Raw genomic sequence first — 18,131 nt, forward strand, 5'->3', positions numbered from 1 at the left:
TGTTTCTTCTGTATGTGGTGTCAAACGACACCACATCTCCGTAGTATTCATAAGAAGCCCTGCACCTAGCATCTACCCAAAGTGCGCTTCTAAATTTATTAGCATCGTCAACATCTATTGCATAAAAGAAGTTGGGATTGATCTCCTTCATTCGAACGAAATAATTCATCATCCCCTGGAAGTCCTCATTGTCATCGGAGCATCGGAGATTGCGTGTGATGTAATTTCTGACATCCTTTTCAGAAAAACCCAGGTTTGCGGACTCACCAACCTCGTTTGCCAGTGCTAGATACGTCTTGTTGGGCCTTATTCCAGCCTCGTCGTTATCCGTAATGACACACTTAGCATGCATGGTCAGCTCTCGGTATTCATGATAGTGGACAGCTTTCTTAGACGAACAGGGGTGAGAATGCCTCAGTTCTAATCTAGACACAACCCAACATTCATTCTCCTTGTCCAGCACAACATACATCCTTGCTCTACATCTCGTGGTTGTAATCCTGTTTGCTCGAGTTGCTGCGTTCACCCTAGACTCTCGATAACCTTCTCGCGTGCAGTAGATAGATTAATTAACCGGTATCTTTGACTCCTTCCGCGTCATGTCGAAATTCATGTTCCTGATTTTAGTAACGAACCCAACTTTCTTTGTATAATTTGCATAAAATTTCTGTACGAGAGGCAACGAACCAAAATTCATTCCTACGACTGGAATCTCCTCTTCGCCTATGCCACTATGATCTGGCAACTGTAACGTCAATACACAAAATTAAATACGAATTATACTGGCCCTAACACAGTAAGTAATTAACAAATATTCTTAGGATACTATAACAATATCTCAATTAAACGAGCTTTTTGAATTTTAAAAAAACATCTACACAGAATTGATATGTTTATAATCGGTAAAACACCTTTATATATTAACCTGGTAATCATTTCAGTGAAATACGTAGATGATAAAACTAGAAATGAAATTTGAACTTTAGGAAAGTGTACAATCATCAATCTACTTTTTTCTTTCTACTATTTTCAACTATATAAGTTCATAACATTTTGAAAATTCTACTGATTTCACAAACAATCATTGCTGTGCTATCAAATTCATTCCGTTTAGTCTCCTCTTTTAGGATTTGGGTTCTCTGATAAGCCTCAACTAAGATATGAATTTGACTACACACTAGATGGTAATTCCTTTCAATTTTCTAAGTAATATCAATTTTTTATCTTGATACATCGATACATCATGTACAATGACAATCTACTTGGTATAGACTTCAGTATAATTTTATGCTAATAAAGTTTTATTAAATTTACTACACTAGACGCCTTCTCTTCAGGATATGTGTCATCATTGGAATCGTTTATCGATGAACTTGCTGTTGCCAAACTCTCACTTCTTGTTCAAGTATGTTTGCCTATGCTAATAATAAGCTTAGGGGTGTTCATGGATCGGATCGGATCCGCATATCCGCGGTATTTATCCAAATCCGATCCGAAATTGCGGATATGGATCCGATCCGCAAGACTTTCGGATCGGATCGGATCGGATCCGCACACTAATCGGATCGGATTGCGGATTTTGTGTTGGTATCCGCATATCCGCGTATCCGCAAAAATAAAGAAATAAATAAGTAAAATATTTTTTTTATGTTTTATTTTAACTAATAATTATCATATATGTTAAATTATTTTAATTTATTATTCAAGAAAAGTATGTTTAATATTATTTTAAGAGTAAACATATTTAAAAGAATAAAAAAAATAAATTTTATTGATTTTTTTTAATAAAAATAAGCTTTTAAAAATATTTTTGTGTTTTGTGGATATATCCGATATCCGATCCGATCCGATCCGCAAATGTGCGGATCGGATCCAACCTTAAAAACTGCGGATATTGGATCCGATCCGATCCGATAATTTTAGTGCGGATCGGATCGAAATTTTGGCCATATCCGATCCGATCCGATCCGCGGACACCCCTACTTATAAGTGCGAGACATCTCTCATCCAAAGCGCTAGCTTTTGGGATTGAATTTTTGGTGACACCAAGGATCGAACTCTTGACCTTTCGGATCTAGAGCTCTAATACCATGAATTAGGTCCATTTAATCTCAATTCTAATATGATTTGAGAACCTATCCGATCCAATGATGTTGAAGGGGATGTATTATAAGTCTCACATCTCTGGACTCGCAAAGATAAGATCCCTAGATAGTTTATAAATGCGAGGCCCTCACCCCATGAACTACCTTTTGGAGTTTAATTAGGTCCACTCAATTTTAATTCTAATACTTTCAATAAAAGCTACGGTTGAACAAACCGAATTTCATAAGAAAAAATGTGACCTCTCATGGTTTGTAGGCAATGGTTCTTCTGCACAGGGGTTGCATGCAGGACAAATGTAGAGCTGCTGCGTGCATGGTAATTTCATGCAATCAAAATGGTACCATTCATTGCATTGTTTGCATGCTATCATCCCTTTCTTATCATAAGGCTTTCGACATATACAGTAAAGCATGCATCGAAACCTCAACATCTGCCAACAAAAACCACCTCTTCATTAACAACATCCCCACAAGTTATATTAAAATAAATATAAATGACAATCTCCAGATTTTAATAACCATGAAAAGTGCTTACCTTGAGTTCCTCATCAACATCAACAGGCAAGTTTTCACCTTCTACTATTACTTCCAAAACTTTATCTAGGCTGAGTGCCCCAGAATCGTTTGCCACCTGCCCATGGTGATACGTATTAAGAACCTGAATCAAAAGGAGGTACAGGGACACAATAACAAGGGGAAAAAGATCACCACCTTTTTTGCTAGTTCTGCCCACTGCAAACCCAAGCATTTCACACTTGTAAGTTTAAGCATATAGTGATCTTCAGCTGATATTTCCATATCCACTCCCTGCCATGTTCTTCGAAATTTAGTAGCCTCAAAGTTGCTTTAATTCAAAAGAAATTTTATAAAACAGAAAAGTGAAACAAGTACTTGAAATAAATAAGGCTACCACATCAACCTAACCAACAGCAAGTACCTCATTCATATGCTTCTGAATCTGCCGGATTGTGGGCTTGCATACACCATTTAGCAATCTATTGACTTGAATTTTCCACAAGTTTTTTGCTAAAGCCAACTCAAGGTCAGAATTATCATGTTCATCATAGACACCAGCCACATCGCTAGCCTATATATAAAACTTCAGTAAGCAAAATGAACCAAATTGTGACCGGTGTCCGGCCAAGTGAGATGAAATAATCATATTCCACAGTGAAACATAATATGAATTAAAACTAGTAACAGGCTCTTAAAAATAGATGGATAACATACCTTTATAGCTTTCATCAATTTTTCAGAGACAATGCTTATATCTTCATCAACAACAGTTGATGCAAAGTTCAGTATTTCTCTCAAGAAAGATTTGCACAGAAGGGCTTTCTCAACAAGTTCATTCAGAACTTCCATTTCATCAATCCTGCATAGACTAAATTTTGTTACCCAAAGTAACTGTTGGGTGAAATGGTATAGAGAATTAAAACATCATCTGCAACTATCAATATGAAGTGTAGAAGATAGCTTTACGAAATAAATGTATCTAAGGCATGTTTTGCAATGTTATGATTTTCGACATGGAGAAAATAAAAGGCAAGAGCATTTTGTTTGGTTTAAAACTTTATATGTATTCAGAGAGCCGGAGTGGCTCAAGTGACTTGACAAGCAAACTAGGAGATGCATCACAAAGAAATTGTTACTGTAAGACAAAACATAAATCATGGCCGCAGCTCCAACCTTTTTCCCCTAAACTTAGACAATTATTCTTTTCTACCTGAAAATTCTATTAATTCAATATACAATATCTACATGGTAATTAAATACAATTATTCTTTTCTACTTGAAAAGCTACGCTTAATAGATATATCCTTCTTCTGCTTTGTTTTTGTATAAGGAAACTCTTATCCCAAGAATGTATTATCCTTCTCCTCATCTTAATGAAATCTCCTTTTATCAAAATAATAATAATAATAATAATAATAATAATAATAATAATAATAATTAAAAGAATACAATGGCTCCATTTTATTTTATTATTTTGGTATCAAATGATTTATTAGTTTAGTATGAAATTTACATGGCTTTTATCATGCGTAACATCATCTCTTGGAAATCCATGTGTTCCTGTTTGAGTAACATGATAAATCTTACTGAATCAATAATGGTCGTTGCATACGATGAAAATAAAGATTTGATGTGGATCACAATACCTCAAACAGAAATGTTCAGCTTCCGACAGAAGAGCAGTGAGAATTTTCAATTCAATACGCTTCTTACCAAACCTCTGCACCAAGCAAAAGAAATAGAATGAATATGTGAGCTTTTGTGAAATTATGACTAGTTTGGTATGGCTAAAAATGATTTGACTATACCAGGAGGCCACCTCCACTTGGATAATGAGATTCACCAATCAAAATTGCACAGTAAGGGCATTTGTAGTTTTCAATGCAGGTGTCCTTTGCTGTTAGTCCAATGCACTGCAAATGATAGCTGTCCAGAAGGAAGATAACGATAGATAGAGAAAATATATCAAATGTAAATTCATAGTAACAAAATAAACGCAAAAAGTTAGAAATAAAATTCCATTATTTGAAACAAGGCAATAAGTACTTTACCAGTCCATACAAGTCGAACAAGTAAGAAATTCCTGACACTCAGAATGCAAAAGACAGCAAATGCAGAGGTTTTGATCCTTCCTTTCTTTAACATCACCATATATGAACAATGATCTCTCTAGAGTCTGTTTTATCTGAAAAATATCAGGCAAGACCCTAAGTATGTAGAATATACAAATGAGACGCAGAAATATATTTTAAAATCCATACCTTCTTCAGCACATTAAACAGCAAATTGTCAGTTTGGACAGAAGATCCTATTTTGTCTAAGCATCGTTTCTTCCAATTTTCCACCTTCTCAACTTCAGATAAAATCATATCCAGCTCTGAGCAACTGAAAGCAACAGTATCTCCAAGCTCCTGAATGCAATTAAATCATATTTGATGACTCTTCTCAATTAAACCAATGATATGATATTTAAGTCCTACTAAAATACATCATGACTGGTAAAGCCTTGATGAAAGTTGTGAAAGCTTCCACTTTTTAACCATAGCTTTCACTTTTATACTATAACTTTCACCTTTTAAAACCGGCATGCTATCAAGAAGCTCAGCACTAGAAGAAAATCTCTAAGGAGAGAAAGCAATTAACCACCAGTCTTTCACCCATAGTAATTTTTTATTTTATTTTCTTTTTTTGGTGGTAGCGGCTAGTTGTAGCTTAGCCACCGGTAAAAGAAGATTACAACTATGAATGCAGCTCAAAATATACTCATCAATTGTATGCATAAGGTCACCTATTGATACATCGAAAAACTATACCTTCAGCTGCAACATCAATGACCAAGATCGATCCCTAGAATTCAGGCCAAAAAATTGGTGCACTTGTTCTTGCCATAACCTAAAGTAAAAAATGAAAAAACAATTGCGTAGGCAATCAGTCAATAGTGATATAAACTAGTAATATATTCTTGACCAACATAATTTAGTCTAGTAAAAACAAGGGTTCAGAGAGCAATGTCAGAAGGCATGGACTCAATTTGAGAATGGCTTCAATAATGAGATAAAAAACCTTTGGCTCCAAATTTGCATGCCAGAAATCTAAATCACTTAACAAAGACTTCACAAGAATAGAAAAGGCCAATATATAAAGAACACCCAAAGAAGGATGGATTGCCATTGAAAATACTAAAAACAAAATTAAATATCATAAATACAATCTTAATACTACAACCAACAAAATAAGCATTTTTTTTCCATTTTTAATAGAAAAGACTTACATATGTTTTCTAATGGCTTCTTCAAGTTGACCATATACTGCTCCAAAGGTCATATTAACATTCTGTAAGTGGGGGAAAAAAAAAAAAGAAAAAGTGGTAGATGTAAGAGGAAAAGTCATTCATTTATCATTATGCACCCAACATAGTGAAAAAGTCGTTCATTTATCATTATGCTGTTGTTGTTTCTTGTTAACAGATGGATAGATAAGACATGAGATTGTAACTTCAGAAAATTGCATAATATAGTACCTTATAATCATTAAGAGTATCTTGAACCTCAGTCAAATGGCATCTTCTAGAATTACAAGGTCGAGATATTTCCTCCAACGCTCTCCTAAGCCATTCAACTCCATCAACCAGAACTTTCAACAGCGCACCAGAAACAGAGGAATGAGAAAGACCTTCCGCAACCTCCAAAACATCCTACATTAACAATCAGCAAGCATGTCGCACAAATAAGTGTTTTTATTCCTTATATAAGAAGAAATTCATCGAGATAGAAGAGATACAAAGACCGGAAAGAACAAGGAATCCTCTTGGATCCTCACAAACAAGATTTAAAAAGGCAGCGCAATCAAATATTGAGAGGGTGGAAACAGCAGCAAAGCATACATTAAAACCAACAGAAGTCACGGAAAGACAACTTGGGTACACTACAAATACAAGCTTAGAAGCATATTTGACTAAAGCAAAAATAGTAACCTCTAACGATGACGGACAATCACTGAAACAAAGGGCTCTTTTGCACCATTGTAGTGTAGAACAAGATGCTTGAAGTTTTGAAATCTCTATGAAGTCAAAACCAAGTGAAACACCAGATGCTATAGCAGATTGGATTCTTGCAATCAAATCTTCCACCCTAAACATTAAATCACTGCTTACTCCATCAACACAGTTATCCAATTCGAAAAGGCACCGACAATCATCCAGTAGAGAAGATGCTTCACATTCCCAAAGTTTGCAGTTCTTCAAAACAAGTTCCAGCATCCTTCTTTCTCCCAAAGATACTTTAAGAAGCTTCGATTCAGAAACCAACATCTAGTAGTGCAGAATTAAACTGTCATATTATGATCATAATATTTTTGGGAAGATAACAAAGGATGGACAAAATATGAACCTGCAAGTCCTCAACTTTCAGCAAAGAACTTGAAGCACACGGAGAAGAGACTAAATATGGCTTTGAATTCCTTAACCATAAATTAGCTTCAGAAAATGCGTCTTTAACATCATTAAGTGAAGGAAGAATAGCAAATATGTTTTCTGAATCCCTACAAACAAGCAACGAAACAAAAATATTCCCAGGAGCCAAAATTAGCTTGCTGAGCTGAGTTCAGTAAACACCGAGAAAACAAAACAAAAAAAACATCAAAAAACAACAACTCAGACATTGTTGAACCTGATCATGTCCTCAAAGTCAGAAATAGGATTCTCATGTGAAAGAATCTCTCTAGCCCTTTCCTCCCAAGGTATGGCAAGAGCAAGGACACAAGATAAATCAACGAATAGTTTCTCTTCCTCAATGTGTAGCCTGAAGAATCAATAACAATATTAGTTGAATAAAACTAAAGCCAAATGACATGTCAGTTCAAATGAAGAAAGGAAGTAAAATGTTACATTTTAGCTTCCTCTAGCAGTTGCTGAATGAATTCCAAAGGCATTCTAGAATCATGAGCCTGTACCAATTTGATATAATTTCTATCATTTCTCAATATTGTAAGAATTTATTGAGCATATAATACCAAAATTGGTGAGCTTGGTAAAATGATGACTAACCTTCAAAGCATTCTCCCGGCAACTAGCTTTCTTTAGCTCCATCTCAACTAATGGCAACTCATCAACTGCAAAATATAAACTGAACCTTCAGTTACTGTAAATTAACAATAAAAGAAAAAATACCAAATGCACGGGCCTTCAAAAATCTAATTGATCATAGATCTGAAATAATCCACAATACCTTGAATTTTTAAAGATGAACCTTCTTCAAAAATGTGCATCAATTCATTAACTGTATTATGTTGATCACCCTGCACATGAGCTCTCCTTAAAAGATCATTAACATGGGCAACCCACAACACAGTATCTGAATGGTATTGTCTTAGAAGCTGCAACTCTGGTACAGCAACTGCAAAATTGTCCCATTCCTTAAGCAGCAAACTAACATTCTGCAGACCTCATTAGTTAATAAAATTATGCCTTTGAATCATCACAAACAATTAAAAGATGTGAAAAAGAAGCAATAGGCAGACCTGTAGATTCATAGGACCTTCTAACATCTCACGACATTGGATGCTACAAGATTCAGCTCGATTTAGCATATTCTCAAACACCTCTATCTCTGGAAGATGAACTTGAAGATCCAAGATCTATTGAAACCATGAATTTCTTAATATGATATAAGCTCAAAGTTAACATCATATTACTTTTCCTCGACTTATTAAGTTACCTTCCATCTTTTTCTTTTTCTTTTTTTTTTGGATGGGCCATAGAACGCTAACCTTCAAAGCATTCTCCCGGCAACTAGCTTTCTTTAGCTCCATCTCAACTAATGGCAACTCATCAACTGCAAAATATAAACTGAACCTTCAGTTACTGTAAATTAACAATAAAAGAAAAAATACCAAATGCACGGGCCTTCAAAAATCTAATTGATCATAGATCTGAAATAATCCACAATACCTTGAATTTTTAAAGATGAACCTTCTTCAAAAATGTGCATCAATTCATTAACTGTATTATGTTGATCACCCTGCACATGAGCTCTCCTTAAAAGATCATTAACATGGGCAACCCACAACACAGTATCTGAATGGTATTGTCTTAGAAGCTGCAACTCTGGTACAGCAACTGCAAAATTGTCCCATTCCTTAAGCAGCAAACTAACATTCTGCAGACCTCATTAGTTAATAAAATTATGCCTTTGAATCATCACATACAATTAAAAGATGTGAAAAAGAAGCAATAGGCAGACCTGTAGATTCATAGGACCTTCTAACATCTCACGACATTGGATGCTACAAGATTCAGCTCGATTTAGCATATTCTCAAACACCTCTATCTCTGGAAGATGAACTTGAAGATCCAAGATCTATTGAAACCATGAATTTCTTAATATGATATAAGCTCAAAGTTAACATCATATTACTTTTCCTTGACTTATTAAGTTACCTTCCATCTTTTTTTTTTTCTTTTTTTTTTTTTTTTGGATGGGCCATAGAACGATAAACAAATTTAACAAAACCAGTGAAAGGTTTTTATTACCTCTGATTTTAACTTGTAAAGAATGTTAAACTCTAAGACAGTAGGATGTCTCGCAGAGATACACTTTCTAACACTGTCCAGCCATGTCTGTCAAGCCTCAAACAAACAAAAATAATATTAGTGTCCAAACAAACTTATCAGTAAAGTAATGAACAGGAGATTAAACATGGGAAAAGAAAAGAAATATGTGTCAAACTATCTGGTGGCAATGCCTACCTTAATCAAAGAAATCCTCCCTTCTAATTTCTTACTCTCTTTCATGTAGATGGGCAAGCCACAAGCTCTGGAGTATAAAAGTTCCAACTCAGACATCTGGAATGAATAATATTAATCAAATTGAATGGAGTGGAAAGAAAAATTAATGTCATAATATGTTATTACAACTAGCAAAAACATGAGCTTTAAGGAGATACATTTATTGTCAATATGAAGTAATGAAGGCATATGAATAGTCTAGATTCTAGGACAAAGTACCTTTGAACACCTCGATAAAGCAGTATCAATATCCTGAACTAATAACCTCGCTTCTTCAGCGTATTCCTGCAAGAACAAAAGTTTTTATTGTACAAATCCAATTTGCAGAAAGTTACAACCACCAAAAACACTATAGAGCTTCTCAGCCAAAAGACACGATCCAGCTTATTCAAGTGAAAAGGCACCTTCAATTTATGATAATTAGGCTCATTGCAAGGTGGAGGATTAAATCTCAATAACTCATCAATGAATTCTAAATGAACTTTCTTTACAGTTGAGTCTTGATACCAAAACTCAATTTTTGTTATGCAATCTCTTATCCCTTCTGCCCACTTCTGAGCTTCAATCAAGGTCTTCACCATATCTCGAACCTATATCCCAAAATAAAGCTGGACTTAGTTGTGTACAGTGCATAATAAGTTTGAAGTAATACATCAACAACAACAACGAGAACTCACAGAGTCCATCTCAGAACCAGCCCAAAGAAACTGTTCAGCTTTCCTTAGTGTAGTAACAAATGCATTGCTCAGAAATGGATTCTGAAGAATCGTACTAGATTGCAGAAGCCATTCTGTAGCAAGTTGATTTAAATTAACGGAGATACCTTTCACCTACATGCATTCGAGGTCTCAGATTTAAAACAAGAAATATTATTTATGAATAACAATACAAACATCATGTTGTCTAACTTTATTTAAGAAATGCAAAACTTTGTTGACAATCAACTAGGTGGTCGTTGTTAGGGAGGATAACAACATACCACTTTCAAGAGAACAGCTAAGTCAAAGGTATGGAAGTATAAAGACAGCATATCTTTTGATTACAGAAACATAACCAAATCTTACTCTTGCAAACTGGATTATAATTTAACAAGATTGAAAAAGAACCAAAAAAACTAAATATATAACCTTTTTGGTCAAAGCACCCTGACAAGAAGATTGCCTTCTAACACTTCTACATTCAGCCTTGTCATCAGAAGTAAATTCTTCCATGGAAAAGGCCAAGTCAAACAATTCTGCAAGTGAATGACGGTAGAGAAGACGCAGCTTCACAGTCTTACACTCACAAAGGTGTTCCGAGTGCTGCACAATAAAAACCGAATTCAGCCAATTGAAATGTCACCATCAGTGAGTTAACAAACCCAGACTAGTAAAATCCTGGAAATTTAGAGCATATACAATACAAATAATAATAAGTATGGGTTAAAGTTTCACAGCCACTTGATAAATACAATGATTGGGAATTATATCTTCGGTGGGTGTTTACAAAGCCAATTTAACCTCAAAAGATCAGGACAAAAGAGGTTTGAAAGAACAAATAACCACCAAGAATTAAGACATTGCAAACTTCAGTTGGAAATCAAGAGAGACAAAAAAATAAGGGATAAAGTGAAAGAAAAACCAATATTAAGAGGCCAGATGTGTAATACATAAACTGAAAAATGACTTTTGCAAATGCAGCAAATTGATCCCCAGATTTGTCATGGAATAATGCAACTACACTTGCTGGATCAGTACTATCGTAAATTTCAGAAGAATACAAACAAAACAACAGAACATATATTAGCAATTTTCAATCATATGTAAGATGTGAACCAACATGCATATCGAACCAAAATCTTTATGATCACACTGAATATAAGGCAGAATATTGTAAAGAGCTCAAAGCAGTCATGTGGATATCTTTAGACGTGTCTATATATCTATTAGTTTCCTTCAAAATTAATAAGATACAGAAAGTTGAATGATTCAACCGAAAAAATTGGAAATACATATAGAGATGAGTTCAGATTTATTTTTGAGTTTTGCATTGATTCAATGTTGCATATGAATGATAGATGCTAATCAAACCCATTAGCAATACCATAAGCACATCTATTTACCTCCAGGCACACAAAAGATGATGGTCGGCAACTGCACACAACAGCAGAGAGATAGAGATATTGCTGGCAAATAATGCATGTTGGATCCTACAAAAGACACCAATGCATACAACCAGAAGAGAAAGAAATTAGGAATAATCAATTTATGTTGACATAGATTAAAAACAAAACCAACAACAACTACCTTACCTCCTCAGTTCCCACATATTGTGGACATTTGCGAGGAGTCATGCGAGAATATTTAATTATACCATCTTTCCATAGTTTCTCTCTCCAAGACTTTTCTTTATCTGATATTCTCAACAATTCCTTCTTCAAATATGAAGATACTCTGCTGTCAACATCGCCATGCTGAAACAACGAAAATCAACCAACAAATGATATATTTTGGTCAAGACTGGTTTTTGTTTGCTAGATTTGAACCACAAACAACATGCCTCAAATATTTACAAAGTTCCCCCCCTGATTTTATTTGTTGTTGAAATTCTCCATTATAATTACAGAAACTACTTTATTTTCTTTACCTTTCATGGTTTCAAAATTCTATGAAGAAAATGGTGGAAACAAAAACTTCAGAAAATTTTGAATGCAAGAACTTTTCCCCCCCTCAAAAATATGGCATTTGTCATTGCAATAATACAAGAAATAAGCCAAATACTTCGTAGCTTTTTAATGCTGTCTGGAAATTGCAACTTAATTGCATGCAACAAAGTCAGAAGATCTACAAACCTGGGCTACTACACAAAGAAGCTCCTCATGCGACAATACAGCAGGTTTGTGATACCGCTGATAGAGATCAGCACCAAATGCACCAAAAGGTAGCCAGTCAGCTGGAGCAAAATTTACTGCCTCTGCACAATTCAAACCTGAGAACACAAACAAATTATACGAGCTTCAGAGGCACTAGATTGAATAATAAGCTGGTAGTTTTTGATAGATACAATATATAACCACATACCAAGATTGAAACCTCCATGATATGATCGTGGGAAGGTTATAACAAAATTCCCAGGCTCCTGATGAATGTAAAGAATGGAAGAAAAGTGTCAAAAGGTAAACACATATAACAAGAAAATGAAGAGTAAAATCTCTACAGTTGTTCTAGGCATTCTAAGAAAACATGCAAGCAGGTAGACGCAAAGAATCTATAATATGTTCGTAGTAGCAACTTCAATAAAACTACTACGCCAATCATGATTTTCAAGTCCATTTAGTGTGGAGTGCTTATTTACAATATAAAACATTTCTCTTCTGATTTCACAATTTCAATAAAAGCAAACAATCAATCATGCATTTACAATAGTAAGCCAAAAAAAAAGAAGGTTCACTAATAATGAGCAAGGTATATGAAACCTGAAGTACGCTGTAGACAGGAACCCCATTTTCTTGCAAGACAGATGGGTTTAACATAGTAACAAGCTGGAAAAGTAGATCAGGTTGCGCATCGAAAAGATCAGGAAGACTACTTCTCATCACCTACAATGAAGTTGATCATTTTACTGTCATTATAAATAAGTATTTGAACACTCACATAGGTGGACTCTTCCATTTAAAAAATAAATAAATAAAATAATAAATAAATCCTTAACAAAAAAAAAGAAGAAAAGCATTTTTATTTTGGAGTTAAACAAAGGAGATATAATACATAAGATCTAATAAAGAAGCAATTAATAAATGCACATAAAGTGATATTTAGACAGTATTACCAAAATTTGAATCACATCATATGCCTGATATACATTTATAATAATGATAACAAAATGCTTTATCTTAAAAAAAAAATTTTAAAAAATCTCTATAAACATGTGAATTGTAAAATATTTTTACATTTAGAAAATGAAATATTGTATTGGCTTAAATAAGATTTTGGTTCCTATAAAATACTCTTTTTGGTTTTGGTCCCTATAAAACTTTTCTTTTGATTTTAATCCAGTAAAATACAGGTGGTCTCTATTTTAGTCCCTATTGTAATGCAGCGTCAGCACTTAAACAGAGCAAACTATTGACAACAAATAAACTAGAGACTTTAAATATTACTGGATCAAAAAAAAAATATAGGGACCAAAATCAAAATAGGAGTATTTTATAGAGACCAAAAATTTATTCTAAGTCTATCTTTATTCATAGTACACTAACTATAAAAATCTGAGCCTTTTCTCACTAAATGAGATAGACTATATAGATCAAGCAACACCATACTGGCGAAAAATCATATCTATACTTAAACTATTTCAAAATCCAAAGTACACCAATAGATAGAGATTCTTCACAGGCAAGGCTATCTAAATTTAGTGATGTTATCAATTCATAAAAGTTGTTTATTTACATAATCAAAATTTCAAATTTTAACTAATAAATTCTAAAAATCACTTCAATCAAATTATTGAAGGAATCCCTCTATGCTATGGGTGTATTTGTTTCATTTTTTGGGGCAACCAAGTCACTTTTTATCTTAAATGAACAGAATATTTAAAAAAATCTTTTCAATTTTTTAATAGAAGCTGAAAGAATGGCTTCTCCAAAAAATACTTTTAGCTCTAAGAGTATGAGCTAAGCTTTAGTATAAGTGTAATGCAGGATCATTCCCTGCGGCCAGCAACCTGCAGAGCTGCCATAACTACCCCACCTACTATAACTAAATTAGCATGTTGATTACTATCAGATCTATGTGGCCAATAAGTCATGGCTATCTTGGTATTCCACCTCTGTGCTAGGTTTTGTTTTATCTTGTAAATTACAAATAAATTGATTTTTCAATGACTGGAACCCTTTTCAAAATATTGTCCATCTATCTTTACTTATCTTACATCTCTAGTTCCTGTAAAGCAAATAAATCCTGTACCTATGGCTACCATACGCACAAATGTGAATAATTAGGTTCTACTAGATAATAGAATCAGATAAAACTGGTTAATTCTTTTTGGCAACTTTCAATCCTACAAGTGAAAGGATGGAAAAAGCAATAGAAGTAGAAGAGTAGAAGAAGTAATAACACAGTGAAATTCAAGAACCCCAAGACATACCTTCTCAAATGCACTGGCTTGATTGCCAGGAACACTGTACCAGCACTTTGGCTCTCCCCTAGAACAAAATTGAAATCAGGACCAGATTCGTAAGGAAAAAATACATGATTTCAGGTAGAAACGTTTAAAAATGTTAAGGAATTACAGCAATAGTAACGAAATGTTAAGGAATTGCTGCAATACTAACCAGATGTGTAGACTTCTAGGCATAAAGCCATACTAGTACTGTAGAATATATTACCCTCTTCCATGTATACATTATTCCCAGAAAGAAAGGGCAAAAAAAATAGAGTGTATGATAACCGCTAGGTGTTCGAGAGACCTAGCTCTTCCGGGTCCATTTCCAACCTTTCGGAATGCTCCACTTAGCACTCTCCCACATCCTATATAGTTCTTACCACCTCACTCCACATGCCTACTCTGCAGAGTTTGCTACAAATGTGCATACCCCACTATTTGTTAATTCTCACTATGTGTAGTTCCTTGTTTGCCCTTATCTTTCTTTCACTCTTTAGCATAAGACTTTTTAATGGGCATTGGAACCAATAATGAAAGTTAAAATTAAATCCCATGATTTCTTTGTATTCTTACATGTAGGGTACTTCATAGGCATGTCAGGATCTCCATAATACATATATAAGTTGAATGAACTAGTGAAAATTTTCCACATTTAAGCCATCCCTAATATAATAAAATCTTGCTCCTATGACTATTTTAGTATTCATTGAAGACATTAGCTTATGGAATTCAACTCTAAGGCCCAGTTTGGGTAAACAACTTAATTAAGCTCCTTTTGAAAAAAGAGCATAAACAATAAATATTTATATTAAAAGTAGCTTATAAATAAGTTATTTTGTATTTGGATTTTTAGTCCTAAAAGTGCTTATTTTAAAAGAAGAGTGAAAAAAAGCTTTTTATTACGAGAGAAGTCATTTTTTAACTTCTTCATAAGCACTTCAATAGCTTTTTAGAAAGTTACAATTTGGTTTTGAAATTTGCACCATGCTATAACTTTTCATAAGTTAAAAGTAAAAAAAAAATTACTTATGGACCTATCCAAACTGACCCTAAATCACCTAGTACTACAGTAAGGTTGGTACATTATCCAAAAAAAAAAACAAAAATCAGGCCATTGATGGTGCTGATAACTAATGTATTACAAATAAATAACAAGATAACTTGTGCAATAAATAACAAGATAATTTGTACGGGGACAGCACAAGTGAATAAAATTAGAGCATACCAGTGTAAATAATTCATTGAGTAAAAGCAGTGATCCTCGAAGTGCCAGCAAAAAGATGAGAACAACATCCCAATATATAGCCAGGGTACCATAACACCAGTGATATTGTGTTGAATAGATCTAAGCATTGAGCCTTTCAGCTTTGGCAAGTTATTGAGATTCCATGGGATTGTTGCGTATTCTTGCCATAACTTGTCGTCAACGGATTGCATTTTCTGATCAGCAACGCGTGGGAAACCACTTCCATATACAGATGTATCCAAGTCATTTCCATACATAACCTCAACTTCACCAACTGATCCTTCGACAATCTCCCAAAATTTTTTCTCCATCTGCACCCTTGAAACAGGCCCTGATCCAAACCATCTCCTCCTTGACCGATCAGCAATACGCCTAAAGGCTTCCAATGTGTAATGCTTCCCAGGCACAAAACCAAAGCTGTCCCTGTCAGAATTCAAGCAGCTGAAACAGTACCAATTTCCCTGTGGAATTTGCTTCAACGGCGGGGAAAGACAATAAGTATGCCAGCCCTTATCGCACCTATCACACAAAAGCATGACTTCACCGTGCAAACCACTCTTGCACTGCTCACAAATCTGATCACGTTCTTCTTCTACATGTACTTTACAATCCTTAACTTTCAGACCACTAACCCTCCGGGGATGCTTCTTGGACGTCGAGGATTGCACTCTGTGATCACTCTTCCTCTCATCTCTCTCACCTTTCTTACAGTTCACAGCAGTCCCTTGATTCATCTTATTATAAAACTCCTCATAATCATACAAATGCTCCCGGTACAATTGACACAACACATGCTTAGCACAATCCGTAATCTTCCCGGCCGGCCTCAAAAACCTAGCAACATCCCCCCACTTCTTGGCATCAACAACCTTATCGTACCCGCCAAAGCGCTTAACCGCATTGAACAACTTGCATAAGTCCAAGTCCTCCCCTTCAAACACAACCCTCTTTCTAGACTTCTTACCACACTGGTCCTGCAAGAACCTAGAGTACTCCAAGTCAAAAGTCATGGAGTCCGATGCGGCGGGGCGAGCCTGGAGCTTGTGAATGGCCTGTGTCTTGGTGGGAAAAGTGAAAGTATCCAGATCCAAAGCAAAAGGAGGGTTCCAACCCTTTGGTGGAACAATCCTACAAATCCCATAAGGCTCAGCCTCAGGCCTAATCTTGTAAATATAATCTAAAGGATCCTTGAACTCATCCTCAGTAGGGTAATACACAGGACCTGAGGGTACACTGGTGGACTCGCAGCAGGTAACAGTGTTGCTCGCCCCAACTACACCCTTCTCCACAGCCCTAGGTCTACCCTTCCCCATCACTATACATACCAATTCATGAATGTGCAGTGCACAACACAACACTCAGATATAGAAAGTATGAAAATGAGTAAAGAGCTAAGGTTTATGGCGCTTACCTTCTGAGAAGTGAAGTCAATGAGAGTGGATAAATTATGGTTTATGGTTTATGGATGGTGTAAGTGGGGACTAGTCTTTTGGTGCTTTTGTTTAAAGGAGCAGTGTCTGTTGATTTTTTTATATAAAAAAGGAGGATGGAGCAATGCTGATGTGCCGTGGGACAATGGAAAACCTTCGTGGGAAAGATAACACTCAATAAAGGGTTGGGCTGTTTATCTCAGGCCCAATATGTTTAATCCATAGAGACCCAAATCACCCTGATTAGTAATTATTGAACACGTTATTAAGAACAATGCGTTTCTGGAAAAAAAAAACAAACAAACAAACAAAAAGAACAATGTATTTTATCTTTTCAAAAACAAATTTTTTTTTATTATTTCTAATACTTAAGTTGACAAACCAAATTTTTTAAAATTGAGTAAAAATTTTTAACAGAAACTTTTATACAATAAAATTTTAAAATTTTAGATTAAATAGGTTTATTAAATAAGAATGTTCTTTAATAACACTATTTTAACTTTTTTTTTATAAAAATAAGATCTTCGTTGTTATTTATACATATTTTTTATATAAATTTTAATAAAAAATTTTTAATTTTTATTAAAAGTAATGGAAAACTTCCACAAATTTTTTTCTTAAATTGAAAATACAAGACACTTGTATTTTCTTCAAATGTTGATATTAGTTAGCGTGTATCAGCATATTTTTTTATCTATTTAAATTAACTCACTATCATTTTTATAATTTAAAAATAAATAATTTTTCATACATTTTATTAATAATCAATTTTACTTTTATTTTTTATAAAAAATTTTATATATTACATATAAAAAAAACCACTGTTTATATATTACATATTATTATAATTTATATTATAATCAATTTTACTATTTATACAACTCAAAATTTTTTGTTTAAACTTAAGT

General features: G+C 34.4%; 1 protein-coding gene across 4 annotated transcripts in view; it reads right to left on the reverse strand.

Annotated features, from left to right (window-relative positions):
- The window catches only part of LOC107643076 (lysine-specific demethylase 5C), a 20,023-nt gene extending 2,695 nt beyond the window's left edge, over positions 1-17,328 (reverse strand). Inside the window, exons 1-33 of one of the 4 annotated variants that reach the window (XM_021123140.1) lie at positions 17,205-17,328; positions 15,773-17,108; positions 14,530-14,587; positions 12,860-12,982; positions 12,465-12,522; positions 12,236-12,372; positions 11,696-11,857; positions 11,507-11,593; positions 10,533-10,706; positions 10,083-10,235; positions 9,810-9,995; positions 9,625-9,690; positions 9,367-9,462; positions 9,151-9,237; positions 8,861-8,977; positions 8,569-8,776; positions 8,388-8,452; positions 7,507-7,565; positions 7,289-7,420; positions 7,010-7,160; positions 6,595-6,930; positions 6,142-6,315; positions 5,893-5,954; positions 5,435-5,513; positions 4,883-5,032; positions 4,673-4,806; positions 4,430-4,547; positions 4,268-4,341; positions 3,336-3,489; positions 3,043-3,192; positions 2,817-2,912; positions 2,641-2,736; positions 2,346-2,536 (exon numbers count right to left, since the gene is read on the reverse strand). In XM_021123140.1, the coding sequence (XP_020978799.1) occupies positions 2,346-2,536; positions 2,641-2,736; positions 2,817-2,912; positions 3,043-3,192; positions 3,336-3,489; positions 4,268-4,341; positions 4,430-4,547; positions 4,673-4,806; positions 4,883-5,032; positions 5,435-5,513; positions 5,893-5,954; positions 6,142-6,315; positions 6,595-6,930; positions 7,010-7,160; positions 7,289-7,420; positions 7,507-7,565; positions 8,388-8,452; positions 8,569-8,776; positions 8,861-8,977; positions 9,151-9,237; positions 9,367-9,462; positions 9,625-9,690; positions 9,810-9,995; positions 10,083-10,235; positions 10,533-10,706; positions 11,507-11,593; positions 11,696-11,857; positions 12,236-12,372; positions 12,465-12,522; positions 12,860-12,982; positions 14,530-14,587; positions 15,773-17,106 (5,267 nt within the window). In that variant the 5' untranslated portion in view covers positions 17,107-17,108; positions 17,205-17,328. Of the gene's footprint in view, positions 1-2,345; positions 2,537-2,640; positions 2,737-2,816; positions 2,913-3,042; positions 3,193-3,335; positions 3,490-4,141; positions 4,182-4,267; positions 4,342-4,429; positions 4,548-4,672; positions 4,807-4,882; positions 5,033-5,434; positions 5,514-5,892; positions 5,955-6,141; positions 6,316-6,594; positions 6,931-7,009; positions 7,161-7,288; positions 7,421-7,506; positions 7,566-8,387; positions 8,453-8,568; positions 8,777-8,860; positions 8,978-9,150; positions 9,238-9,366; positions 9,463-9,624; positions 9,691-9,809; positions 9,996-10,082; positions 10,236-10,532; positions 10,707-11,506; positions 11,594-11,695; positions 11,858-12,235; positions 12,373-12,464; positions 12,523-12,859; positions 12,983-14,529; positions 14,588-15,772 lie in introns of those variants that run through there. The other 3 variants (XM_021123141.1, XM_021123139.1, XM_021123142.1) reach the window with 3 other exon arrangements.

Source organism: Arachis ipaensis, chromosome B05 (genome assembly GCF_000816755.2).
Source record: "Arachis ipaensis cultivar K30076 chromosome B05, Araip1.1, whole genome shotgun sequence".
Classification (NCBI taxonomy): domain Eukaryota; kingdom Viridiplantae; phylum Streptophyta; class Magnoliopsida; order Fabales; family Fabaceae; genus Arachis; species Arachis ipaensis.